This window comes from Zophobas morio, unplaced genomic scaffold (assembly GCF_036711695.1).
Source record: "Zophobas morio isolate AGI-343-1 ecotype UQ-CSIRO unplaced genomic scaffold, CSIRO_AGI_Zmor_V1 ptg000007l, whole genome shotgun sequence".
In the NCBI taxonomy this organism is placed as follows: Eukaryota; Metazoa; Arthropoda; class Insecta; order Coleoptera; family Tenebrionidae; genus Zophobas; species Zophobas morio.
Window position 1 is genome coordinate 3542411 of NW_026972112.1, and position 27038 is coordinate 3569448.

Consider the following 27038-nt stretch of genomic DNA (forward strand, 5'->3'; position numbering starts at 1 on the left):
AAACGGCTATAAATAAACTGACAGCGTCACGTCGTCCAGACCGTTCCCCTGACTCTGTACAAAGCCTGCATCCTTTGCGCAGATGGCGCGATAAATCCCGACTAGGAACCACGCCCATCGCTTCTGCTACGTGTTTCGGAGTTATTTACCTCAATTCCATTTTAAATATTCAATTTCTTATGACTCTGATATTAACGACAACTGAACAAGTCTTAAAGTTTCAAAAAGAGCAATAAAAAACATTTAAATTCGCCATACAATCTTGTGAAATTTTAAACAACAAATAATTCTTATGTGAGATTAAAATTGGCCATTAGATAATTTATACGATGGAAACATTCATCAACAAATTATTAACATAAAAAAAAACTAGCAAAGATTTATGAAAACAAAAGATCTGGTGTGAAATAAACTTGTGCGAATAAAAATATTACGTGAGGTTAAAACTGTAGAACATGAAATTTACCTTCAATTAAAATTATACAACAAAGAAATTTACTGAGGTTAAAATTGTGATATAGAGCAAAATTGTACGAGGTGAAAAATTGCAAAGCTAACAAAATTTACATGAGATTAATATTTGCCCCAATTTATCAACGATTCAAACGAAGAATTTACATTATGTTAAATTATGTCTTGATCCAAGTGATTGGTTACTGAAAATAATTAACTTTGAGAGTTTATCGTGGACTAGTTACCCCAACAAAACACATCATAAATAAACACAAAAATATCCAGTCATCGTTACGAGGAAAAAGCGTCTCGGTGATGTAAATTTTAGCGTTGCGAGGAAGTGCCTCGGTGATGTAATTTTGATAACGATGATAACCGCTAAAAGAAGAAATTATCTTAACTTAACTCTTATTTAAATAATCCTGATCGTTAAATTGTGTTAGCAATAGTTGACGATTAAACTCCTAACGTGAACTGTGAATTCAACCCAGCCAACTTACAGCGTCTTTTCATCATGCATCCACTACACCGAATCAACAAGTAATGAGTCCGTCGGCCGACTCTCTACTTTTACGTTTTCTCGATCTTTGATGACCCATAGAAGACGAAGAAATAGGTCTCCCATTTCCGTCTGTCTGTCCGTCTGTCCGTCTGTCCGTCCGTCTGTCCGTCTGTCCGTCTGCCGTCCCGGATTTTTATTAGAGAGATAATCTCCGAAAGTACTCGACCGATTGTTGTGAAATTTTGTACTTATATTAAGAATATCATGTAGATGGTAAAACGCTAACCAAAATTTGTCTAATCATCCCCACCACTAATGCGATGACGTCACTTCAAAATTGTACATAGTAAATGGGTTTTCAATTGTATAAAATAACATAGTCCTACACATGTAGTTTACAACTCTGAATCGACTTTTCACCCGAAACGTCCAGATTTTTGGAAAAAAAATCAAAATTATAAAACAACATTTTGAAATTTAATTTTTAATCTGCTAACCAGAATGCTTTGAAATATTGCAGATGTTTTAAGGCTATAAAGAGCATCATAAATCTTTAGTCAAAAAATATTTGCTTATCCCCTCCAAAAACTTGATGACGTCAGCTCAAAAGTTTGTGGAATAAATCATATCTAAAATGTACAAAATATGATGAGTCTGGTACTTGTGATCTATCACTCCATTCATATTTTTTAGATTTGCATATACAGGGTGACTCAAAAAAATTAATGAATGCGTAAATATATTTTATTGATTTAATCAGGAACTACAAAACCGAATGCTCTGAAATCTTGCAGATGTTTTAAGGTCATAAAGAGCATAATAAATGTTTAGTCAAAATATATTTGCTTATCCCCTCCAAAAACTTGATGACGTCAGCTCCAAAGTTTGCCGAATAAATCATATCTAAAATGTACAAAATGTGATGAGCCTGTACTTGTCATTTATCACTCCATTCATATTTTTTGGATTTGCATATACAGAGTGACTCAAAAAAATTAATGAATGCGTAAATATATTTTATTGATTTAATCAGGAACTACAAAACGGAATGCTCTGACATCTTGCAGATGTTTTAAGGTTATAAAGAGCATAATAAATGTTTAGTCAAAATATATTTGCTTATCCCCTCCAAAAACTTGATGACGTCAGCTCGAAAATTTGCCGAATAAATCATATCTAAAATGTACAAAATATGATCAGTCTGTACTTGTGATCTATCACTCCATTCATATTTTTTGGATTTGCATATACAGGGTGATTCAAGAAAATAAATGAAAGCGTAAATTCATTTTACTGATTTACTCAGGAACTACAAAACCGAATGCTTCGAAATCTTGAAGATATTTTAAAATTATCATAAGCATGGTAAATTTTTGATCAAAACGTATTTGGTCGTCCTCCCTAAAAAATTTATGACGTCACCACAAAATTTTGCTGAATAAATCCTATCTAAAATGTACAAAATATGGTGAGTCTCTTCTTGTGATTTATCATTAAATTCAAATTTTTTCGATTTGCATATACAGGGTGACTCAAAAAAATTAATGAATGCGTAAATTTATTTTATTGATTTAATCAGGAACTACAAAACCGAATGCTTTGAAATCTTGCAGATGTTTTAAGGTTATAAAGAGCATAATAAATTTTTAGTCAAAATATATTTGGTTATCTTCTACAAAAAACTGATGACGTCAGCTCAAAAGTTTGCCAAATAAATCGTATCTAAAATGTACAAAATATGATGAGTCTGTACTTGTGATTTATCATTCCATTCATATTTTTGGATTTGCATATGCAGGGTGACTCAAAAAAATTAATGAAGGCGTGAATTTATTTTATCGATTTAATCAGGAATTACAAAACCGAATGCTTTGAAATCTTGGGAATATTTTAAGTTATTATAAGCATGGTAAACTTTTGTTCAAAATGTATTTGTTCATCCCTCCTAAAAAAATTGATGACGTCACCCTTAAATTTTGCTGAATAAATCCTATCTAAAATGCAAAAAATATGATGAGTTTGTACTTGTGATTTATCATTCCATTCATATTTTTTAGATTTTCTTAAGAGGTGGTTCAAAAAAATTAATGAAGTCAATTTATTTTATTGATTAAATTAAAGGCAACACTTATTATTAGTATTACACCCCAACCAACCCAATTTGGTAGACACAAAATTTGTTAAAGGAAAAACTCGGTTGAAACATAAGGGTAGCACGCTTATTTACATCGACTTTAACATTACAGACCTGCATTTGTTTTATGCGTTCACTTGATTCCGCGAATGTGAAATAGACATGTTTATAATCAACCAATTGTGAATTTCACCGTCAAGAATTAAAATAAAAGCCAATGTTTTATATAATAAGCGGAAGTCGAAGCAATAAAACCGATGGTCGTTTTGTTTACAGTTTCTCTGTTTGACTCTCACGTATGCTGTTACGCCTGTCATCTTAAATTAAGAATGTTTATACATACACGATTTTCAGTTGCCTCTGATACGTATACGTGAGTAAATTGTTTCGTTATTTTATTGATTATTACAAATCAATATTCAAAACGACCCAATTCATTTTCCCGAAAATTTGAGAATATAATAATTTTATTCTTAGTATTACACTACATCTATCCCAACTGATATACGTGTCCTTGCAAAAATGTTGATGACGTCATCGCAATTTTTTTTTTTAAATTCCCACTACAAAAATGTAATGAGAAAAAAAACACAATAGGCATGCAGTCGTCAAGTTTCCCACAGCGAGGGAAGTACTGTCCAAACTCTTTAGACCAATTTTTTTTTCCTCAAATTCAAATTATTAAAATGTGATTTCGTGTCGCGGTTAATTAAATTCAGCGCGAAAATTTGATTCCAATCCGGTCACCACAATTGTTTTATTTTATTCGATAGCTGAAAATGAACTTACTATCCAGAACAAACAAAACAAAAAAGTTAGTAATATTTGTTCAAAAAAATTTTCTAAAATATAAATTTGTTAATAATAGTTTCAAATATTTTCAAATAATTTTGCAATTTTTCAGCTCACTTATCATTATCAGTAAAATTGTCAATCATTTGAAGTCGGAGTATCTTTTAAAAATTTGATCCTTTTGTTGCTTTATTAGCCTTAAAATATCTGATAGGTTAATGTTTATTTCTGTTATCACTTTTATAATATATAAAAATAAAATATCGAGTATTCGGTTGGAAATGTTAACAAATTGGCCTTCATTTTTATAAACATTTAAGTGCACCAAATCTACTTTAATCGATGACGGCTAACAACGCGGAAACATTTTAATCGAGACGAAATTTTAACTATAAAACTGTTTTCTTCAAACTTCATTTACTTATGTAAAACCACGTAAATGAACAAAAAACAACACATCGCTTATAAAATAGTTCAGAGATATTACTCAATGGAAATATTCTCTGAAAGAAATCAAACCACCATAAAATTTACGACGTTTGCGAAAGTACTTATCTTAACTTCAACATAAAAGCTCTTCTCTTGCCTGATTATTCGGTACTACCTGCCGCCATCATGGGCACAGTTCTCCGCAGGGAATAAGATAATAGCATATACGAGACATGGGGCAGTTAACCAGCAGTTCCATTTTCAATATCAATAGTTTTTCAAAGCGCAGATGAATAATTGAGTAAAGCCTTTCAAATAAAACATTTTCTGTAAGAAATCAGTACATTCTAAGAATAAAAATAAAAGTAATTTACGCAAATTCAGACTTTTTTGTTACGATGAACAAGCCCCTCGACATCTCCCTCTACAACCTCCTGACCACAACAAATACATGGTTATTAGAAACCCAAAAAATGACGTGGTATATGAAAAATAAAATTAATCTACCGAAATTCAGACTTTTTTGTTGCTATTTTTTATTTTTTACGTCCATTGAGATTGCTCTCCAAAAAAATTGATCTAGTTATTTAGACCAAACGTCCCCCGTATCTGAATAGCCGATTCATAAACCACAGGTGTATTATTTTGTAAAATTTTGATATTATTTATTTTGCAAAATTTGGAAATGACTTGATTAGATTGTTGATCTGCTTTAGAAATTATGAAACGTCGGGAAAACCTGTGGTTCCACAGAATAAGTTTTTGGTACTTCTTCTAACATCAGTACGTACTGAAAACATGGATGGAGAAATTTGGTTTTCAGTAGCTATAAACCAGAAAAAACTAGTTGTGAAGTCCATTAAGGGGAATTTAAATTATAAGTACTCGTTCTTTCCGAAAACTATTTAAGTAAGATTTTTTTAATCTTTCGACAAAATAAGTACTTACAGACTATTTACGGTAGTATTAACCGGACAATTTCTCGCAATCGAAACTGGAAGGAAACTGATGATTTCCGCGATATTACTTATCTTATCTTCAGCATAAAAACTCTTCTCTCACACTTTTCGCATTTATTATTCGGTACGACTTTTCGGCACCATGAGGGACAGCGATCACGACGAGTACGCCGTTATTAGAAGCCAAACAAGTGACTTGGTTTTGGATGCAAGTGATTATGAGGTAAAAGTTGAGCGCTTCACTGGACTTCCAGCACAACGATGGAAACTGGAAAATGCGTACCTCGGGACCTTCTTTTTTGTGAATCAGAGCAATGGGTGAGTGCGTCTTAAGCTATACGTTGTGGTGTCACTAATTTTTGCATACACAGAAAAGTCCTAGACATACAGGGATCACTAGAAAGCGGCCACAACCTGATCACCTTTCCCAATTTTGGCGGAGCAAATCAGCAATGGTATGTGAATTCGGATAACACCATCGTCAGTATTAAAGGAAATTTGGCGCTTGATATTTCTGGCGGAAATCAGCAACCGGGCACCAATGTAATAGCGTGGGAGAAACATGGGGGAGACAACCAGAAGTTCCGAATTGAATATCAGTAGTCTTCATTAAATAATTTTTGTTTCACATACAACATTTATTGCATTTTTAAACGAAGAATAAAATTAAATGATCTAAATTCTGACTTTTTTTCTGTGGGTTTTTTTAATTTTTGTATTTTGGGCTAGCTCAGTATGCGATTCCCATTATATAAATTTGTAATCATCGAGTACCCACACATTATATAGTACCTACTACATACTATTATGTAATAATAATAATTTGCAACCAACAATAGACAATTATTTCGGTTGTATATACCTACTATTCCAATACTGTTTAAAATATGTAGTTTCATTTTATTCGATGGCTGAAGCTGAACCTTCTATCCATAACACAGCTAGTGATATTGGTTCAATAAAAATTTTAAAAATACAAATTTGTTGATACTAATTTCAAACGTTTTCAAATAATTATGCAATTTTTCATCTCACTCATCATTATCAGTAAAATTGTCAATCATTTGAAGTCGTTGGACAAGTCGATCGTTCTGTGTGCCTGATTGTGTCTTAAAATATCTGATAGATTTATGTTTATTTTTATTATCTTTTTTAAACTATATACAAATAAAATATCGGGTGTTCAATTGAAAAAGTCAACAAATTGACCTTCATTTTTTTAAACATTGTGCACTATATCGACAATAAACCTAAAATTTAATCTACGACTGCTGACAATGCAGAAATGTCGGTTATGTACAACAATATGGATTAATAAAACACATTCATTTTAATTTATCCCATTATTTTAATCGAGTCGAAATTTTAACTTTTCTCTCTATGACGATAAGGAGTGATTCGCCTGTGATTATGTTATAAAATAAAATTTTCACCCCGTTGACCTACTGAACAAGTTCATCGAGATAATGTTTGATATAAATTTAAAGGAAACGATTTTTGCGAATAATTAAATGTAAAACCTAGAATGATGTCTTATTCATTTGTGTTCTTGTTGTGCCTCTTTTGTACCTTTTACACAAGTTACAGTGCTGACGAAAAGTTGTATCTAATAAGACATCAGCCATCACGATTAGTTTTGGGACTAGACGAAAACGATCTAGTACAACTCCAACTTTTTAATGGTGACACATCACAGTTCTGGACATTGGAATGTGCCACACCACCAACGGTTTTTGTTGTCAATAAGAACAACGGGTAAGTACACAACTCTGACGATACATCTTTTTAATTCTATGGTTTCGCAGCGAAGTCCTTGACATAAACTCCGGTGCGGAGGCAGGAAGAAATATCAGTTCGTATACAAAATATGGAGGTACAAATCAAAGGTGGTACGTTAATTTTGACGCTACTATAGTCAGTGCAGAAACAGCTTTAGTTCTCGGCAGCGAGGATGGTACATATAAAGCAGGAAAAACTATAATTGCATGGACCAACAATGGAACAGCCCATCATCAGTTTGTGCTGGAGACCTATAGCCCTCCTATATCTAATGAAATTTAAATTACATTTAAAATATACGTGCATGTTTTAAAGTACTGTTTTTGGTTAATTTAAATTCACCCGCTAGCTCCATAGTACTGGCTTTTTCATATTGTTACGTTGATCGGTGAATAAAATCGACGTGGGTAAAATTCAATAATTTGTTTCTTAATAACTCGAATTATACGACTGAGTACACAGCGATTATGTACAAAATAATCCCGGCGCAATTTGACTGGATAGGCTGAATAATAATCGTTCCCGACGGTATGGAACGCCCTTCGGCCACATCACGGATGATGATGACTCACCCATACCTCAGAAAGCTCTCGACGGCCCAATATCAACAATATCTACAGTTCGTAACAATATTATTTACAGTTAGGAATGAAACAGTAATTATGGTATATATAATAGGAAATTTTCTCTAACAGAAATCAAACTAGCATAAAATTGACGACTTCTGCGATAGTACTTATCTTATCTTCTGCATAAAAGCTCTTCTCTTGCCCTCCACACCTTGATTACTCAGTACTGCAAGCCGCCATCATGAGCCACTGCCACCACGATCACGATCACGACAAGTACGCCGTTATTAGAAACCAAACGAGTGGCTTGGTTTTAGATGCTAGCGAACATGTGTTAAAAATCCAGCACTTCACCGGATTTGCGGCACAACTGTGGAAATTTGAAAATGCAGCGCCCGGAACATTCTATATTGTGAATAAAGGAAATGGGTAAGTACGTCCATAAGTTATACGCTATGATGGTACTAATTCTTACGTTTATAGAAAAGTAATAGACATAGAAGGGGGGATCAAGAGCGGTAACAACGTGATCACGTTTTGCAAAAATGGTGGGGTTACTCAGCAGTGGTTTGTGAATTCAGATGACACCATCGTCAGTGCCGAAGGAAATTTGGCGATTGACATCTTTGAAGGAAAGTACCCACCAGGGAATAAGCTAATAGCACATACGAGACATGGGGCAATTAACCAGCAGTTCCATTTTCAATATCAATAGTTTTTCAAAGTGCAGATGAATAATTGAGGAAAGTTTTTTCAAATAAAACATTTATTATAAGAAATCAGTACATTTTAATACGAAAAATAAAATAATTTACATAAATTCAGATTTTTTTTCTTGCTATTTTCAATTTTTTTAGATCCATTTAAAATTTCAGACTAATGAAGTTGAGCGCCAATTGATCTACTTGCTCATCCCCCCCAAAAAACTGATGACGTCGCCTCAAAATATTGCTGAATAAATCCTATCTTAAATGAGCAAAATATGATGACTGTATGCTAGTGATTTGTTCCTGCTTTAATATTTTTTAGATTTGCTTATACAGAGTAACTCAAAAAAATTAATGAATCAGTCAATTTATTTTATTGAATAAATCAAGAATTGCAAAACTGAATACTTTGAAATTTTGCAGCCGTTTTAAAGTTATTGTGAGCATGGTAAATTGTTAATCAAAATACATCTGTTTATTCCCCAAAAAATTGATGACGACATCTCAAAATTTTGCCGAATAAATTCTGCCCAAAATGTGCAAAATATGATAAGTTTTTACTTGTGATTTATCACTGCATTCATATTTTTTAGATTTGTTTAAACAAGTGGCTCAAAAAAATTAATGAATGGGTCAATTACTTTTGAGAATACAATACTCTTATTTTTAGTATTACATTGCACCAATCCAATTTGATATACGTGTTCTTGTTTTTTCTTGCGTTGGTAATACTCTGAAACTACTTTTCTTTTGTGCTGTGACTAGTATTAACCATATTGATGACGTCGTCTCAAATTTTTTATTGGTCAAATTAAGAACAAGTCACTCCATTTTCTCGAAAATGTCAAGAATATGCACGTCTTTATATAATTTCTACGTGACATTCGTTCGATGTATAAACATAAATAAACACTTGAGCGTCAGATTACTATTACCTAGTGTTGAAGGACAAGGGTTGTTAGAGATGGATTATTGTAAGTTCAATATGGTGAGTCATCAGAATCTAACAACAGACTGCCAGTCAGTAGCGTAACATGCACACTTCAAAAAGGGGTGGTTTTTAAATTTATTTTTTTAAATCACACACAATAACACACGGAAACATAAACTTTTTTAAATTCCAATACCGTTTAAAATAGTCTCTTTTTATTCGATGGTTGAAAATGAACCTACTATCCATAACAAAGTTAGTAATATTTGTTCAATAAAAATTTTAAAAATGCAAGTTTATTGATAATAATTTCGAATGTTTTCAAATAATTATGGAATTTTTCACCTCACTCATCACAGTAAAATTGCCAATCATTTGAAATCGTTGGACAAATTTGATCGTTTTGTGTGCTTTATTGTATCTTAAAATAACTGATAGGTTTATGTTTATTTTTGTTATCTCTTTTAAAATACATACAAATAAAATATTGGATATTCAATTGAAAAAGTCATCGAACTGATTTTTGCAAACATTGTAAGCTATGTCTACAATAAACCTAAAATTTAATCTATGACTAATAAAACACGTGCATTTTTCTCTCCTTTTGTCAAAAAAGCAACACCAACTGATGACTTTTTCAACTGAACACCTGTTAAATTTAACATTAAAGAAATGTAGGTCATTATTTTAATCAAGTCGAAATCTTAACTATTCTTCTAGATAATAAATATAATATATCAAAGCAGTGATTTGCCTATGATTATAGTATAAATTAAAAATTATCACTCCTTTGACCTACTGAACAAGTTCAGCGAGATAATGTTTGATATAAATTTAAAAGAACCCATTTCTGCGAATAAACACTGTCAAATCTAAAACGATGTCTTATTCATTTGTACTCTTATTTTGCCTTTTCTGTACCTTTTACACAAGTTACATCGCTGACGGAAAGCTGTATCTGATAAGACACAAAACAACACGATTAGTTTTGGGACTAGACAACAACGGTCTAGTACAACTCCAATATTTTGCTGGTAAGAAAACACAGTCATGGATGCTGGGGTGTGCCATTCCCCCAACAGTTACTATTACTAACAAAGGCAATGGGTAAGTAAACAATTTTGAAACTACATATGTTTATTTCTGTGGTTCCACAGCAAATTACTAGATATAAGCTATGATCCTTCTCCCGGAAGAAACATCAGTACGTACCATATAAAACATGGAGGTATAAATCAAAGATGGTACGTTAATTTTGACGATACCATAGTCAGTGCACAGAAAAATTTGGTTCTCAGCAGCGCGGACGGTACATATAAAGCAGGAAAAACTATAATTGCATGGACCAACAATGGAACAGCCCATGATCAGTTTGTGTTGGAGACGTATGGTCCTCGTATATCTAATAAAGCTTAAATTACATTTAAAATAAAGTTTAATAATATGTGTTTCTTTCTAAGTACTGCTCGCCCGCTAGCTCCACAGTGCTCGTTTTTTCACACTATTCAGTAATTATAGAAAAACTCGCCAATATAACACAAACACAAAACACATTATACACACAACATATTATTCACCGGAAATTTTCTCTAATAGAAATCAAAGTACCATAAAATTGACGATTTCTGCGATAGTACTTATCTTATCTTCAATATCAAAGCTCTTCTCTTGCTCTTCACACCTTGATTATTCGGTACTACCTGACGATCACGACAAGTACGCCGTTATTAGAAACCAAAAAAGTTGCTTGGTTTTAGATGCAAGCGAGCATGTGTTAAAAATCCAGCACCACCACACCAGAAACATGGGAAAGACAACCAGAAGTTCCGATTTGAATATCCGTAGGCTTCATTATTTTTTTTTTACAACACTCATTGCATTTTTAAACGAAAAATAAAATTAACTTGCCCAAAATCTGAGTTTTTTCTGTTACGTTTTCCGTTTTTTACGTACATTTACATTTTCAAGTTAATAGGGGTGACTGTATTCGAAGTTGTTTTTTCAATAAATTGCTAGGAAACGATAAATCTACATTCTCGTATTCTACTTATTGTAGGAGCAAATCAAAAAATATAAAATCAGTTATCAGTCGGAAAAGTATCATGTGGATTTTTTTTTATTTTTGTATTTTGGGCTAGCTCCGGTTGCTAATCCGAAGAATTATGTTTTAAAGAAAAATACCAAGAAATAGCAGAAGTACCAAGAACTATAACAAGTCTGCAACAATTAAAACAATTTTTTGAGTAAGTCAGTAAATCCATGAGCATCCAATTACATAGGATTATATACATTTTTAATCATCGAGTACCTACACTTTTTAAGACTACATACTACAAAGTGCTATGACACAATATTTCAGTTTTTTTTTTCAAATTCCAATACCGCTTAAAATAGTTTCATTTTATTCGATGGATGAAAGTGAAACTAATTCTACTATCCATAACAAAGTTAGTAATATTTTTTCAATAAAAATTTAAAAAATACAAATTTCTTGATAATAAATTCAAATGTTTTCAAAGAAGTATGCAATTTTTCAGGTCAGTCATGACCAACGGGCGGAATTGTGTTTCATACGCTAGATCCAGTGCTGTCGCGGCGATAGTTTGATTACAAATATATTTTTATTTTGGACTATATCAACATAATATAACATTTCAAGATCACAAATCAGTGGTCCTGTGTTTGAAAAATTAAAAAGGGCATCAAGTATTATTTTTTTAAGTAATATAGTAATATAGAAGTAGTTTTTTAACAAGCTGTAAACACTCCTAGCGACGCACTGGCTACGACCTTGTGGACCAGATCAAAGCGTCCCCGCTACTCGCCGTAAAACACACCTTGCTTCAACTGGGGAATTGCATCCGTAAGATAAATTTCCGCCTACTGGTCATGACAATTAGTAAAAAGTCGTAGCCTTTTGGAGAAATTTGATCGTTTTGTGTGCTTTATTGTTTCTTAAAGTATCTGATAGACCTTTGTTTATTTTTTGTTATCTCTTTTAAAATATATACAAACAAAATTTCGGGTATTCAATTGAAAAAGTCAACAAATTGACCTTGACTTTTGTAAACATTGTGAACTATGTCGAAAATAAACCTAAAATTTAATCTAGCTGACAACGCAGAAATGTCGGTTGTATACAACAATATGGATTATTAAAACACATACATTTTTAGCTGCGTCTCCTCCTGTCAAAAAAGCAACACCAACTAATGACTTTTTCAAACGAAGTTATTAACATTAAAGAAGTTTAGATGATGCCATTAATTTAATCGAGTCGAAACTTTAACTATTTTCTCTCTATAAGGATAAGGAGTGATTCGCCTGTGACTATCTTATAAAATAAAATTATCACCCCTTTGACCTGCTGAAAAAGTTCAGTGAGATAATGTTTGGTATAAATTTAAAGGAAACGATTTTTGCGAATAATAATTAAATGTAAAAGTTAGAACGATGTCTTATTCATTTGTACTCTTGTTTTGCCTCTTTTGTACCTTTTACACAAGTTACAGCGCTGACGAAAAGTTGTATATAATAAGACATCAGACATCACGATTAGTTTTGGGACTAGGCGAAAACGGTCTAGTACAACTCCAACTTTTTAATGATGACACAACACAGTTCTGGACATTGGAATGTGCCACACCACCAACAGTTACTATTACTAATAAGGACAATGGGTAAGTAAACAACTCTGATGATACATCTTTTTAATTCTATGGTTTCACAGCAAAGTACTAGATATAAAATATGGTGCTTCTGCCGGAAACGACATCACTACGTTTAGAAAACATGGAGGTATAAATCAAAGATGGTACGTTAATTTTGACGATACCATAGTCAGTGCACAGAAAGATTTGGTTCTCGGCAGCGTGGACGGTACATATGAAGCAGGAAAAACTATAATTGCATGGAAAAACAATGGAACAGCCCATCATCAGTTTGCGCTGGAGACGTATGGCCCTGGTATATCTAATAAAATACAAAATAAAATTTAATAATATGTCTGTCTTTTTAAGTACTGTACAAATGTAAATGAATAAAGAACAACACACCATTTAAAAGTTAGTTATTGTCCAGAGATATTATTACTCTCTAAAAGAAATCAAACTACCATGACGACTTCTGCGATAGTACTTATCTTATCTTCGCCATAAAAGCTCTTCTCTTGCTCTTCACACCTTGATTATTCGGTACTACCTGACGCCATCATGAGCCACTGCCACCACGATCACGATCACGACAAATACGCCGTTATTAGAAACCAAAAAAGTGGCATGGTTTTAGATGCAAGCGAACATGTGTTAAAAATCCAGCACTTCACCGGATTTCCGGCACAACTGTGGAAACTGGAAAATGCAGCGCCCGGAACATTCTATATTGTGAATAAGGGCAATGGGTAAGTACATCTATAATCCATAAGTTATGCGCTTCGATGGTACCAATTTTTACGTTTACAGAAATGTACTAGACATAGAAGGGGGAGTCAAGAGCGGTCACAACGTGATCACGTTTTGCAAACATGGTGGAGTAAATCAGCAATGGTTCGTGAATTCAGACGGCACTATTGTCAGTGCTGAGGGAAATTTGGCGATTGACATCTGTGGTGAACATTACTGCGCGGGAAATAACTTAATCGCATATAAAAGACATGGGAAAGATAACCAGAAGTTCCATCTTCAATATCAATAGATTTTCAAAGTGTAGATGACTTAAGTAAAGTTTTTTCAAATAATCAGTACATCTTAACACGAAAATAAAATTAATTTACTGAAATTCTGACTTTTTTGTTACGTTTTTGCCTCTTAACAAGTACCCATTGGGGTCGTACTAACGAGTTTTTAAAATGTTTGCATTTTGGCGTGTAAGTGAAAAGCATGGATAAAAGTTGAGACATTTTTTTGTATGCAGTTATGAAATCTTTTTATCACTGAATAGTATTTATAAAACTTGATAAGGATTATAAATATTTTTAAAGCGAATCACCTCAATGGGAAAACCGACGATGTACCGACACTTGATTTGTTTGTCTATGGTTAGGAATGATTGTAACACATAAAACGATTTAGGTTGAGCAAGATATCGGATAACAAATAAATACATTCAGAAAAATCTCCTTGTACGGTACTTAGGGACAATTTTTCTTAATACATAGAATATTTTATAAATGTTATTTGAGCATTTGGTACCATCTACTAAAAACAAATGCATAAGTACCATTAGGTGGTACCTATGTTCTATATTCAGCTTAAAATGAACCTTCTCAATTTCAAACACATCATATCTTGCGAGGTACTACATATCAAACATTTTTGGGGTATGAGTATAATTTTGCATCAGTTCTTAACGGATTTCATCTTCTTTTTTCTGAAATAAATTGACACATTTATCGTTTTATCATTTCATTTAATCAACGCGACTTCCATTGGGAAAAACCAACCAAAAAATTTCCCAACAACGCTATCTAGAAAAAATTTGGACACTAACAATGGTACACAAATCCTGTCCAATCTGTATCATTACACAGTAAGTGGGTACTATGGCGACTACAACTCCAAACACACTTACCTATCCCACGACCCATGAGTTCTATGTCATCATCAGAAGCGCAAAAAATGGTATGGTACTCACCGCAGGCTCAGATTCGGTCTCCTTGCAAGAGTACAATCCTTCGTCCAGTAGACAACTCTGGTCGTTACAAAATGCGCCACGTGGAAAAGTAATTTTAAATGCTCATCACGGGTAAGTTCTGTATCATCTAGACATAATCTACATTCAAGTTTTTGGTTTAGAAAGGTTTTAGATGTCCAAGGTGGAGCCTCAATGAATCACAGGATCACCCTCAGCGATAGAACCGAAGGAAAAAGTCAGTACTGGAACCTTAATTCCGATGGAACTATTACTAGTCCTGGTACACACTTAGCACTTGACGTAACAATGTTGAATAAATTGAAAGTGTGGTCTAGACATGGAAGACTTAATCAGAGGTTCGCCATTCTGAAAACCGGTTAACATGTACTTACTACTTTGCATATGTTCTATCTATTTCATGACTTAAATAAAATTTGACTACAAAGACAACTTTAAAGCTAGTTATTGTTCAGAAAAAAAATGTTCGTAAATCACCGGAAATTTTCTCTAAAAGAAAGCGAAACTAAAATAGAGTTGACGTCTTCTACGATAGTACTTATCTTATCTTCAGCATAAGTGCTCTTTTCTTGCTCTTTACCTTTATTATTTCTATTTTGTACTACCTGCTGCTATCATGAGCCAGAACTACACTATTATTAGAAACGAAAGAAGTGGCTTGGTTTTAGATGCAAGGGAGACTGTGTTAAAAATCCTGCCCTTCACTGGCCAACCAACACAGCTATGGAAACTGGAAAGTTCGGGGTCCGGAACAATCTATATTGTGAATAAGGCCAATGGGTAAGTACACTCATACGTTAAACGCTATGATAGTACTAATTTTTACGTTTGCAGAAAAGTGCTAGACATCGAAAGCGGAATCAAAAACGGCAACAATATCATCACGTATTCCAAAAAAGGTTCAGCAAATCAACAATGGATTGTTAATTCTGATGACACCATCGTCAGTTCTGAACAAAATTTGGCGATTGACATCTTTGAAGCAAGGTGCTCCCCAGGGAATAAAATAATTATTATTATTATTATTATTATTATTATTATTATTATTATGTCAGTGATGGTCAACAGGCAATAGCCCAATTACTGACCACCTTAGCAAAATATATGACCAACAGCTGAACCCACGAAGGCAAAGTTAAACAAACTGAATGTAGCTGCATATACAAAGAAAAAACCTATTTATTTAAATATATCAAATGCATTCTGTTCCGAATTGTATAAAGTACACATCTCGTATATAGGTGAGTGTTTTACAACGTTTAAGCGAGGAGTAGGCAAATAGAAGCAATCATGAGAACGAGATGACAATCTGGGCACAAGAAAATATAATCGACTCAAAAGATCCGGACAATCAATATGAAAATGAACCAACTTTTTTAGAAAATTCAACGATGCAATAGTCCGTCTGCAATGTAAATCTCTAAACCCAAACTTATTTAAAAGAGTAACATGGGACGAACCCCTTGGTGGATAAACACCATCCGCCCTAAAAGCTAAGTATTTCAAAAAACGTCGTTGAATCTTCTCCAATGTGTCTATATGAATCCGAGAAAATGGAGACCAAACAGCACTTGCATATTCAAGCTTGGATCGCACATACGCAAAATATAAAATTTTCAAACAATCAGAGTCACTAAAACTACTGCCACATCTTAGTATAAAACCGAGTGATTTCAGAGCATTGGCACATATATTATTTATGTGATTTACAAAAGAGAGTTTGGAATCAAAAGTGACTCCCAAATCACAGAAAGAATCAACTCTAGTCAAAATGGTGTTATTGAGATCATAGGGATACAAGGTTTGGATATTTTTATTAGTAAATGACATAATAAAGCATTTGTCAAAATTTACCGGGAGAAAGTTACAATTGCTCCAACATAGAAATTTCTGCAGATCATCTTGTAACATTCGGCAGTCATTAATACTCGAAACAGTTCTAAAAATTTTTAAATCATCCGCGTACATAAGAATGTTTGAACTAATACTCTTTGCGATGTCATTTATGTAAATCACGAACAAAAGAGGTCCAAGAACCGAACCCTGAGGCACTCCAGACAAGACAGAAATACTATCTGACACATGACCATTATATTTAACGCACTGAGTCCTATTGGATAAATACGATTTAAACAATGAAAGTAATGAAGCAGAAAACCCAAAATTACTTAATTTAACCAGCAAAACATCATGATTAAGTTTGTCGAAGGCCTTGGAAAAATCAGTATAGGCCACGTCAACCTGAAGCATAGCATCAAAGCTTTCTGAAACAAACTGTGTGAATACACAGAGGTTAGATATGGTGGAACGGTTACTTACAAATCCATGTTGACAATCAGATATTTTACTGCGAACATTAAATAACAAAAATTTATGTAAAACAAATTCAAAAACTTTGGCAAAGTTACAAATTAGCGAAATGGGCCTGTAATTCTCAATTGTATTTCTACTCCCTTTCTTAAAAATTGGAGAAATAATAGAATGTTTCCAGATATCGGGAAAGATGGCAGAATTTATTATTAAATTAAAGATGACTGATAAGGGATGAGAAAGCACTGAAGCACAATCAGATAATAAAAAACCCGGAATATTATCGTGACCACTCGTTAAGTTACACTTAATTTTTTTTAGCGCTTTAAACACATCTGCTTCACTTATCGTGTTGAAATGTATAAGATCATTGTAAGACTCACATGCGAATTCATTCAAATTTGTGGCTTTACAGTCAGTGTAACCTGAACTAAAATGGGTTGCAAATGCATTTACTATATCTGCAGGATTACAGAGTACCTTGTTATTATAACTCATTTGGGACGGTATACCCCCTTGTTTTTTAAGTCTGCTTATATGTGTCCAGAATTTATTAGGATTGGCTTTTATGTTATTTTCTAAATCGCAGATGTAATCACGATAGGCAATTTTGACATCACGTTTTATTTCGGAACGTACAGATTTGAAATTCAAAAGATCCTCTAAACTTTTACTTAGTTTATACCTAGACCAAAGTTTCCATTTAAATTTGATTTTATTAATAATGTCAAATGTGAACCAAGGCGGGAAGGAGCTATGACGAATGTTACGAGTCTTGGGCACATAAATATCAAGGATGTTAATAAGTTTATTGTAGAATAAAGTACATGCAGTATTCGGATCATTAACTCCATTTAAAAACGACCAATTAATTTGCCCAAGATGGTGATAAAGGTTGGGATAATCAGCTTTCCGAAAGTTCCACCGTTTAACTAATATTTCAGAATTACCTAAAATCTTACTTTTTCCTTGATGAGTACCTATGGTAATTACCAGAGAAGGATGATGACTGTCTTCTGGCAAAAGATAATCATGACAACCATTAACAGAGCACTCATAGTTAGAAAGAATCAAATCTAAAAGTCTGCCATTAGTGTTCATAATAGTATTAAACTGACAATAGTTATTAAGATTTAAAAAAGTGCTTAGGGCAGACAACTTGTTATTACCAACAATACTGTTCTCTAAACCAATATGATATTCAGCAATGTTAAAGTCACCTATGATAACCACACGATCATTCCATAAATCAGCAAGATTACCGAGCAAATTAAATAATGAGATATAATCATCAACAGATGACTTGGGCGGAACATAAATTACCAAAATGTAGAAAGAGACATATCTATATGTAAGTTTTACCCCCACAATGTCAATTAAATGCAACTCATCAAAACCATGCGGGGACAGATCAATCTGCAAAACAGAGAAATATTTGCGCATTGCTATCAGAACCCCACCACCTCTGGTAAGAGTAGTTTTATTAAATTTACGATCAGATCTGTATATCTCAAAATTGTCAGGACAAAATTCTGAATTAGCCACAGAATCAGTAAGCCACGTTTCAGTGAGAATTATGAGCTCAAAATTACAAGTTAGTAAAGAATTGAAAAGTTCGACTAGTTTTGAGTTTATACCTCGAGCATTTTGGTAATAGATTGATAACGAAGATAGTAAAGTGATTGAAGCAGTAGAATTATTATTAAGGAATGTTCATTTTATAAAGCGGACACTGAAAAATTGCTACTAATTCGAGTACTTTGGGCTGATTTAATTTTTTTTCTTATAAAAATGTTTAAAAATGTTAAATGAAATAATTATTCCTATTCTCTAATGAATTATATTCAGAAATTATAAAATTTTCTAACTATTGCGCGAATACCGCGAATCACTGTTTGCACAGGTTTGTTTGTGATTTTCTTCATAGCAGGAGGTCACATTTTTTTAAATTCTCCAACTCATGATGTTGTTCGGCCATCTTTTCTTCACACTGATTTCATATTTGCTCATTATCGCTCAAGTGGACGAAGCTCAGGACAGTTGGGTGGTTTATCTTCCTTTTTTAAAAACTGTACATTATTGGCATTAAGAAGCTCCTGAGTGGCACCAGCGTAGTGAATCGAAGCCAAATCTGGCCAAAACAATGGAGGGTTATGATGTTTGCAATAAACAGACGATAATCGCGTTTTTATACATTCTTTCCTGTAATCATCGCCCCGAATTGTTCCAATCGTAAAAAAAAACTAAAACTTTTTAGCACACAAGAACAAATCGGTTGCCACACTAAGACTTTTTTCCCAAACTTTTCAATTTTTTTTGTTTTCATGTCATCGAGGACATCTTCCCCTACGACTGCATTATAAAACTGGGAGCCGGGTAGTGTATTGCAGTCCATTTTAACCTTCGTTTCGTTGTCCATCAAAACACAACGATTTTTGTTCCTGACCAAAATTGTTTATAACTTCCTGCTTTTTTTTTTAAACTTTGTGCACTGCTTTTCGCTTCTTTTTGGGATTTTTTGCTTTAATACGTTCTAATGTTATTCCGAGTCTTTATATTTTGTACAGTACCTACGGTAACACCTTGCTTCTTCGGTATTTCCCGCACAGACATACATTTCGTTAATTTTAGCAGTTTAATGATGTTTTCCTCAATATTTTCGTTAAGCGGGCCTTTTCTCGGTCTGGATTTGAGCAAATCTTCTAAAGTATTAAACTCCCCAAACTTTTTGATTATTTGGAACACTGCTGATTTTGAACATTTAGTTATTTTAGGCAGTCCCCCCAACGGAAATTTTTCGTAGCATCACTTTTGCAAAGATAATTTTCTTGCCCCAATAGCGATTCGCTTCATTTTAAAAAGAAATAACGTTATTTTGAAAACAAAAATGGCATTTAATAGATACAACTTAAAGCTTTCATATATAAAAACTGGAATAATTTAGATTAAAAATTAGAAAAGTGGCGTTACTTTAAAGGTGTCCGTTTAATAAAATGAACACTCCTTAGTTGAAACGGTACCTAATAAAGTGGGATCCTCCAATGATTGCTATATGGCGGAGCCGAAAATGTCGCACTTGATTTTATCCATGGTTTTTCTAAATAACGTGCATTGTTTATAGTCCCAAGCCGCATGATCATACGTAACATCAGAAACTTCAAATTCATCTGTAATAATAGCATTTACGAGACATGGGGGAGTTAACCAGAAGTTCCATTTTGAATATCAATAGTTTTTCAAGATGTAATTGTTGATTAATTTGCAAAAATGAACAATACAATAAAATAAACAGTGGAGATTTTTTTATTAATCCGTAGACATCCAACTACATATAACTTTTGATTTTTTTATCACTGAATAATACTTATTTATAAATCTTGATAAGCATTAAAAATATTGTTAAAGACGATAATGTACCGAGGTTTGGTTTGTTTGTAGATGCAAAATGTCACAATTAAATACACCCAGGAAAACTTTCACTCTTTAAGGTACTTAGGGACAATTTTCCTTAATACACAGAATATTTTATAAATTTCGCTTAATCATTTAATAGCATCTGGTTATCTACTAAAAAGAAATGCATAACGGCGATTAGGTAGTACCTATATTTTATATTTTGCTTAAAATTAACCTCCTTGATTTTAAAGATAAGATAAGATAGGGGTACTAAGTACCTATATATCAAATATTGTTGTGGTGATGTCATCAACTTTCTGGTAGAAACAGAAGAGAGATTTATTTATGATCTCTATGTATACATATATAGTGACTGAAATAAATCCACTAATTGAATTGTGGCACAAAAACCGTATGGGCAATATTATTATCTCTACGAAAGCACTGAAAAAATTATCATATATTTTTGCTCACACAGTGTGGCTGTCTTATCTGTCGTATAAAGTCGCTTTTCGTCTTTCTAAACATACCTCAACATTAGTGTTGCCATCATGAGTTACTGCCAAACAGACAGATATTTAGTAATTAGAAATCAAAAAAGCGGATTAGTTTTAGATGCCAGCGAATATCTGGTGAAACTTCAGTACTTCATGGGATTTCCGCCACAACTATGGAAATTGGAAAGTGCAGGTCTTGGGACATTTTTTATTGTGAATAAAGGCAATGGGTGAGTAGTTTTAAAAGTTGTACGTTGTAACCCAATTTTAAAATTTATAGACAAGCACTAGACATACAAGGAGAAGCCAACAATGGGAACAACCTTATCACTTATGCTAAACATGGTGGTATCACTCAGCAGTGGTTCATAAATTCTGACGGAACCATCGTCAGTGCTGTTGGAGACTGGGCGATTAATATTTGTCAAAGCAGTTATTTCGCTGGAAATACCATAATAGCTTACAACAAGCACGGAGGACCCAATCAAAAGTTTCATCTCCAATATGAATAATTGTTTTAAGTGTAGGTGTAATGAGTATTTTGTGTGAACAAATTTTATAACGAAATGTTTAGCCGAAAACGGCTGACAGGATAAGTATAAATTTTTAAATAAACATTTCATTCTATGGAGGACAAAATCATGCTTGTCTTAATGGTTCGTGAACTGAATAACCCCCTATTTTACAATATTTGAAATGACGTCAGCGATTTTTCTGAAGGGTGAATGAGCAAATCCCAGACAGCGTTTAACAATCTTTACAACAATCTTGGTGTAAACTTAATATTATAACTTTGTCTAGTTACAACTGTCAAGAATCAGAAAACCGCTACAGTACAATAACATTTAAAAAAAAAACCATTGGTGATTATGGGAAACAGTTTTATGGTACTTTTTTACTATACTTATAGATGTACTTATGCACAATGTCAGTGGGGTTTGGGATTTTCGGTTTTTCGAACAATATATGTCACTTTTAATTTATTTTCAAATTTCTCCCGTGTGATTACGACAAACTAAGGTCACTTTTAAATTAAACGTAAGCGGTGTGAACAGTAGACAAATATAAATTTATCAGAAGGCGGTATGTTTTCGCAGTCAGTTTATTATATATACATAAATATAAATGCTATATATTTCAACTTATCTATTTGCACTGTAGAATTTGCACAATTTCTACATGAATACCCAGAACATATTTTATGACTTGAATTTTTGTTTATCACTGTCTTTACACATTGTTTATTGTTCACCTTGTTAGTCCCTAGTGACTAACGGGAAAATTAAACATTTTCGTTGCGTGTATAAGGCAGAAAAAAAACATAATTGCTTGGACCAACAATGCAATAGTCCATCATCAATTTGTGTCCGTCCTTTATTGTAAGTTAGATTATATTTAAAATAAAGTTTGTGAACATACAAGGTCGCTAGAATGCATGGACTCGACTTGCTGACTGAATAATAATCGTCCCCGACGGATGGTTCGAAAACGCCGCTTCGAAGGTTTTCTGAGTTGTCCATCGCCACTTCCGCTTCCAAGCTTTTCGTCAGCGAACGCCGCGCCGCCCGGCCGATGAGTCATCACCGCCTTACATACCACAATAAACTTCTTTCGTAACAGTATTTTGAGAACCAATTGTACGAATCAACTGAAATTAGGTATAGGAGCACAAAAAGTTTTGCTCTAATTAATCGTCAAAAAAAGTGTTTTTGTTTCATTTGTTTTCGAAATGCAAGACCAACTTGATTTTTTTTAAATGGCATGAATGCATTTTTGAATAGAGTTGTTTTCCTGAATTCACTAATATAGCATAATCGTACTTTCTTTCTGAATGAAATGTCAAAATAAATTATTAAACATATTAAATAAGTTCATAATTATTATTAATTTTAATTAATGTTAAACAATTAATAAATTAACCAATAACAACCGAAACCAAAATTAAACTTCTGTTTTCTACAAAAGATGCTCAAAGTGCTCTCCGTTTACTTCCTGACAGTAAAAAGACGCTGAATAAAATTTTGTAGTGAGTTAATGAGAATGTCTGGACGAATGCTAGCAATTTCGGTAGGTATGCGTTCCTGAAAGTCTTCAATGTGAATCGGTCTATTGATATAAACGTCCCACAAAAAAAAGTCAAGTGGTGTCAAATCCGGTGACCTCGTAGGCTACTCAATAGTACTCATTCGGCCTATTCATCTGCCAAAAAAATTTAATTTAAGTACTGTCGCATTTGACGTCCAAAGTGAGGTGGAGAAAATGTAGATTCGTCATACAATTTCCGTTTTGTTGTATTTCATTCATAATAATTTCGGTAAATTCAACTCTACGGTCAAAATCATCTTCGCCTGTATATATTTTTTAGTTAGGTACTGTTTTTGGTTAATTTAAATTTTATCGACTAGTAAAATTTCATATCTATAGTGACTATTTTATTCTCTCCAATACCAAAAATTTTTGGAAGTAAGTGGCAATTTGAAATACCTACTACTAAACCACACAAACTCACAACTAAGAGTACTTGCATATATGCATGAATAAAATTTTAATTTCCGATTTATTTATATAAAACCATGTAAATGAATAAAGATCAACACACTATTAAAGATATGTTTATTTATTGTTCAGAGTAAAACAAATAAAGATAGAATTACTCACGGGAAATTTTCTCTAAAACAAATTGAAACTACAACAAAATTAACAACTTCTAGAATAGTACTTATCTTATCTTTAACATAAATACTCTTCTCTTGATCTTCATACCTTTATTACAATACTACATCTACCGCCATCATGAATCCCTGTCATCGCAGTCACAACTACTTCGTTATTAGAAACCAAAGAAGTGGCTTGGTTTTAGATGCAAGTGACTATGCGTTAAAAATCCAGCACTTCACCGGATTTCCAGCACAGCTATGGAAACTGGAAAATGCAGCACCCGGAACATTCTATATTATGAATAGGGGCAATGGGTAAGTATACATCCGTAAGTTATGCACTATGATGGTACTAATTTTTATTGTTACAGAAAAGTACTAGACATAGAAGGAGGAATCAAAAACGGCAACAAGGTGATCACTTATTATAAACATGGTGGAGTAAATCAGCAATGGTTTATGAATTCCGATAATACAATTGTCAGTGCTGAAGGAAATTTGGCGATTGACATCTGTGGCGGAAATTACTACCCAGGGAATAACATAATAGCATTTAGGAGACATGGGCAAGCTAACCAAAAGTTCCATCTCCAATATCAATAGTCTTTCAGTGTAGATCAGTTAAATAAAGTTTTTTTTACTTGAAACATTTTCTGTAAGGAACAAATACATCTTTCGTACAGTTCTCCAGTTTCGGTGGAAAAAGTAAATCAAAAAACTTGCACGTTCAATAAGTGCCCACTTACAGTACTGATAATGGTACCATCGCTGATCATAAAAAACTGAGACAAGCAAAATTTTGTCATTGTGGATCAGGATACGAACTATCATTCAAAATGACCAAAGAAAAGATTTGTCTACTTAAACACAATTTTATTTCGTGACATCTACGTGCAAAATCCCCTAGTCGTACCTGATGAACTCATGTACTTACAGTTTTAAAAATTCTACCTCATGCCAACACAAATTAAATATTTTCCAATTCTATTTTATATGCAAAACCGTTTAATTACTTTAGATAACACAACCTTATTTGACAAACGCCACTCGAGATCAATTTTGCAGCATAAATTACTAGATATATATCTAGAGCCTGTTCAAATTTGTATTAGTCTTTTATGATCAACGACGGTACAAAGATCGTGTACAATCTATGTTATCCGTCAAATCAAATTATCTTTGCCATTCGTATTATAAAAATTTATTGATAGATAGCTTTACTTCACGTCAACCAAGATTGTGTACACTTTCTTCGTAGTTCTACTTAAAAATAGGGGATTAACAGAACCATTTATCGTTATCTTTTTCCTTAACGACATTAGATAGTTCAGTATCATGGCGACCGCAAGTGCAAACGTACTCCATCAGACGACGCAAGAAGATTCTATCGTTATCAGAAGTGAAAAAAATGATATGGTGCTCACCGCAAGTTCAGATTCGGTCTTCTTAGAACGGTACAATTCTTCGTCTTCTGCACAAATCTGGTTGGTACAAAGTACACTATATGGAAAAATAATTGTAAATGTCAGTAACCGGTAAGTTCTATACCACTTAGACAAGATATATTTTAAAGTTCTTGGTGTAGAAAAGTTTTAGATGTAGAAGGTGGAGCCAAAACAAATAACTGGATCACCATCAGCCGTAAAGGTGAAAGTACAAGTCAGTTCTGGAATATCAACCCTGATGGAACTATCACCAACGCCGGTACAAACCTAGCACTTGACGTAAATATGTGTAACAAGCTGAAATTGTATCCTAAACATGGAAAAGCTAATCAGAGATTCCCCATTCAACTGAAGAATTTTTAAACTTTACTTATCTTAGCTACAGATTAACACATATTTAGTAAATACATATCTGACAGAAAAATATTCCTTGTGTTCTTCTGCTTTTTCTACTTTCAGTTACAACAAAACAATAGACATCAGAAGAAAGTCTATACAAAGTATGCACTAAACTCCTTCAGCCGCGACAACACCACTTGTTTTCGGAGAGTGCGAAAGTGTTAGCAGACCTTATTTCTTACATTTTATTTGCGATCGTTATTTAATATGATTCAGTGTTAAATTTAAAGTTAAATATTGCAGTAAATGTGTAAGTAAATCCTAAACGACAATATACCAGCAGATTATAAAAAATGTTTGTGAATTTTGTTTTCTGATAACCTCTATAAAGTAAATAACACTCCCACGGATTTTTGACTTGAGTTTTTCAATTTTTCAATTTTCAATTTTTTTTGTTTCTTCAGTTTCTCGATTTGCAATTTTATAAATTGAAATAAAGTGAGTTTTTCCATTACAAAATCACTTTTGAAAAACATGGTGAAAAGCACCAACAATGGTATGAATTTTGATAACACCATCGTCAGTGGTGAAGCAGATGTTCGTAGCAGGCGTTCAATCCCAGGCTACACTATAGTACTCTACGATATTTATAAAATGGACGATCAAAGATTTTTATTCAAGTATGTAGAGGAAGAATCTTCCAAAGAGTCGGAATACTTTTATTTAATAATAGTATTGAACAACGTTTGTGCAATAATTTAAAATTCCATTTACAGAAAAATGATATTGATAACATCGAACAAAGAAATCTAATCTTTCGATGTTAAACATGCAACTGCACTTTACCCAAAATAGAACTCGTTGAGATAAAGTAACTCTATATAAATTTCAAGTTCGCTTCCATCACCACCTATTCACTTTGTCAAAATGAGTTGCATTCAACACAACAAAGCCTTTATTATAAGAAACGTCAAATCCAGACTTGTGCTAGATGGTACCGTAAGCGGTACCAGCGCCCAGGTTACAATCCAGACATACAGTGGTAGTTCTTTGCAACTCTGGAAAATGGAATGCATCGATGGTGGAAAATTCATAATTACCAATGTCGGGACTGGGTAAGTTTTTATTTTGGCGCTTTCTTACGTAAGATTTTTGCATTTTTTACTTGCGTGTACTTCAGGTACGTACTCGACATAAATGGTGGAGCCGCTGCAGGAAACAAAGTCATTACGTATTCGCAAAAACATGGTGGCCCTAACCAACAGTGGCGCATCGAATCTGACAAAACTATAGTCAGTGGAGATACGAAGTTTGTTGTTGATATTTATGAATCAAGATTTCAAGCAGGCACTCCTGTTGATGTTTTTACTAAATGGTTGACAGATAATCAGCTGTTTGAGCTCGAGTATGTCTAAATATAAACTCGTTAAAAATTAATAAATATGAAATGTGTTATTGTTAGAGATAATTTTAAAAATAAAACTGTTGAT

The 27038-nt window shown here is 33.2% G+C and overlaps 9 protein-coding genes and 1 long non-coding RNA gene across 12 annotated transcripts; all 10 read left to right on the forward strand.

Moving 5' to 3' along the window:
* The first annotated feature begins 5356 nt into the window (after positions 1–5356).
* LOC135124022 (extracellular exo-alpha-L-arabinofuranosidase-like) lies at positions 5357–5949 on the forward strand. The gene is made up of 2 exons (XM_064048884.1): positions 5357–5587; positions 5641–5949. The coding sequence occupies exons 1-2, from the start codon at positions 5412–5414 to the stop codon at positions 5870–5872; spliced, it is 408 nt and encodes a 135-aa protein (XP_063904954.1). The 5' UTR covers positions 5357–5411; the 3' UTR covers positions 5873–5949.
* Positions 5950–6764: 815 nt separating this feature from the next.
* Positions 6765–8437, forward strand: LOC135124023 (uncharacterized). 2 transcript variants are annotated; one of them, XR_010279740.1, is made up of 3 exons: positions 6765–7024; positions 7075–8046; positions 8101–8437. XR_010279740.1 is itself a non-coding variant. In XM_064048886.1 (2 exons), exons 1-2 carry the CDS (start codon positions 7859–7861, stop codon positions 8330–8332), a joined length of 420 nt encoding a protein of 139 aa, XP_063904956.1. In that variant the 5' UTR covers positions 7813–7858; the 3' UTR covers positions 8333–8437. The 2 variants fall into 2 exon arrangements, 1 of the variants encoding a protein (XP_063904956.1); XM_064048886.1 differs by lacking the exon at positions 6765–7024 and having other exon boundaries at positions 7813–8046.
* A 1619-nt stretch (positions 8438–10056) lies between these two features.
* Positions 10057–10709, forward strand: LOC135124024 (uncharacterized). The gene is made up of 2 exons (XR_010279741.1): positions 10057–10362; positions 10413–10709. It is a non-coding gene; the product is annotated as an uncharacterized LOC135124024 (long non-coding RNA).
* Positions 10710–12626: 1917 nt separating this feature from the next.
* Positions 12627–14031, forward strand: LOC135124025 (uncharacterized). Of its 2 annotated transcripts, XR_010279742.1 has the most exons (3): positions 12627–12935; positions 12986–13654; positions 13716–14031. XR_010279742.1 is itself a non-coding variant. In XM_064048887.1 (2 exons), the coding sequence occupies exons 1-2, from the start codon at positions 13467–13469 to the stop codon at positions 13945–13947; spliced, it is 420 nt and encodes a 139-aa protein (XP_063904957.1). In that variant the 3' UTR covers positions 13948–14031. The 2 variants fall into 2 exon arrangements, 1 of the variants encoding a protein (XP_063904957.1); XM_064048887.1 differs by lacking the exon at positions 12627–12935 and having other exon boundaries at positions 13467–13654.
* A 668-nt stretch (positions 14032–14699) lies between these two features.
* LOC135124026 (uncharacterized) lies at positions 14700–15336 on the forward strand. Its single transcript, XM_064048888.1, has 2 exons — positions 14700–14997; positions 15048–15336. The coding sequence occupies exons 1-2, from the start codon at positions 14795–14797 to the stop codon at positions 15265–15267; spliced, it is 423 nt and encodes a 140-aa protein (XP_063904958.1). The 5' UTR covers positions 14700–14794; the 3' UTR covers positions 15268–15336.
* Positions 15337–15514: 178 nt separating this feature from the next.
* Positions 15515–16042, forward strand: LOC135124027 (extracellular exo-alpha-L-arabinofuranosidase-like). The gene is made up of 2 exons (XM_064048889.1): positions 15515–15684; positions 15739–16042. Exons 1-2 carry the CDS (start codon positions 15521–15523, stop codon positions 15977–15979), a joined length of 405 nt encoding a protein of 134 aa, XP_063904959.1. The 5' UTR covers positions 15515–15520; the 3' UTR covers positions 15980–16042.
* Positions 16043–21161: 5119 nt separating this feature from the next.
* LOC135124697 (uncharacterized) lies at positions 21162–21619 on the forward strand. The gene is made up of 2 exons (XM_064049929.1): positions 21162–21337; positions 21388–21619. The coding sequence occupies exons 1-2, from the start codon at positions 21162–21164 to the stop codon at positions 21617–21619; spliced, it is 408 nt and encodes a 135-aa protein (XP_063905999.1).
* A 2216-nt stretch (positions 21620–23835) lies between these two features.
* Positions 23836–24391, forward strand: LOC135124259 (endo-1,4-beta-xylanase A-like). Its single transcript, XM_064049197.1, has 2 exons — positions 23836–24079; positions 24136–24391. The coding sequence occupies exons 1-2, from the start codon at positions 23901–23903 to the stop codon at positions 24365–24367; spliced, it is 411 nt and encodes a 136-aa protein (XP_063905267.1). The 5' UTR covers positions 23836–23900; the 3' UTR covers positions 24368–24391.
* Positions 24392–24959: 568 nt separating this feature from the next.
* On the forward strand, positions 24960–25635 carry LOC135124258 (uncharacterized). The gene is made up of 2 exons (XM_064049196.1): positions 24960–25299; positions 25350–25635. Exons 1-2 carry the CDS (start codon positions 25100–25102, stop codon positions 25570–25572), a joined length of 423 nt encoding a protein of 140 aa, XP_063905266.1. The 5' UTR covers positions 24960–25099; the 3' UTR covers positions 25573–25635.
* A 756-nt stretch (positions 25636–26391) lies between these two features.
* LOC135124257 (uncharacterized) lies at positions 26392–27038 on the forward strand. Its single transcript, XM_064049195.1, has 2 exons — positions 26392–26663; positions 26729–27038. The coding sequence occupies exons 1-2, from the start codon at positions 26476–26478 to the stop codon at positions 26961–26963; spliced, it is 423 nt and encodes a 140-aa protein (XP_063905265.1). The 5' UTR covers positions 26392–26475; the 3' UTR covers positions 26964–27038.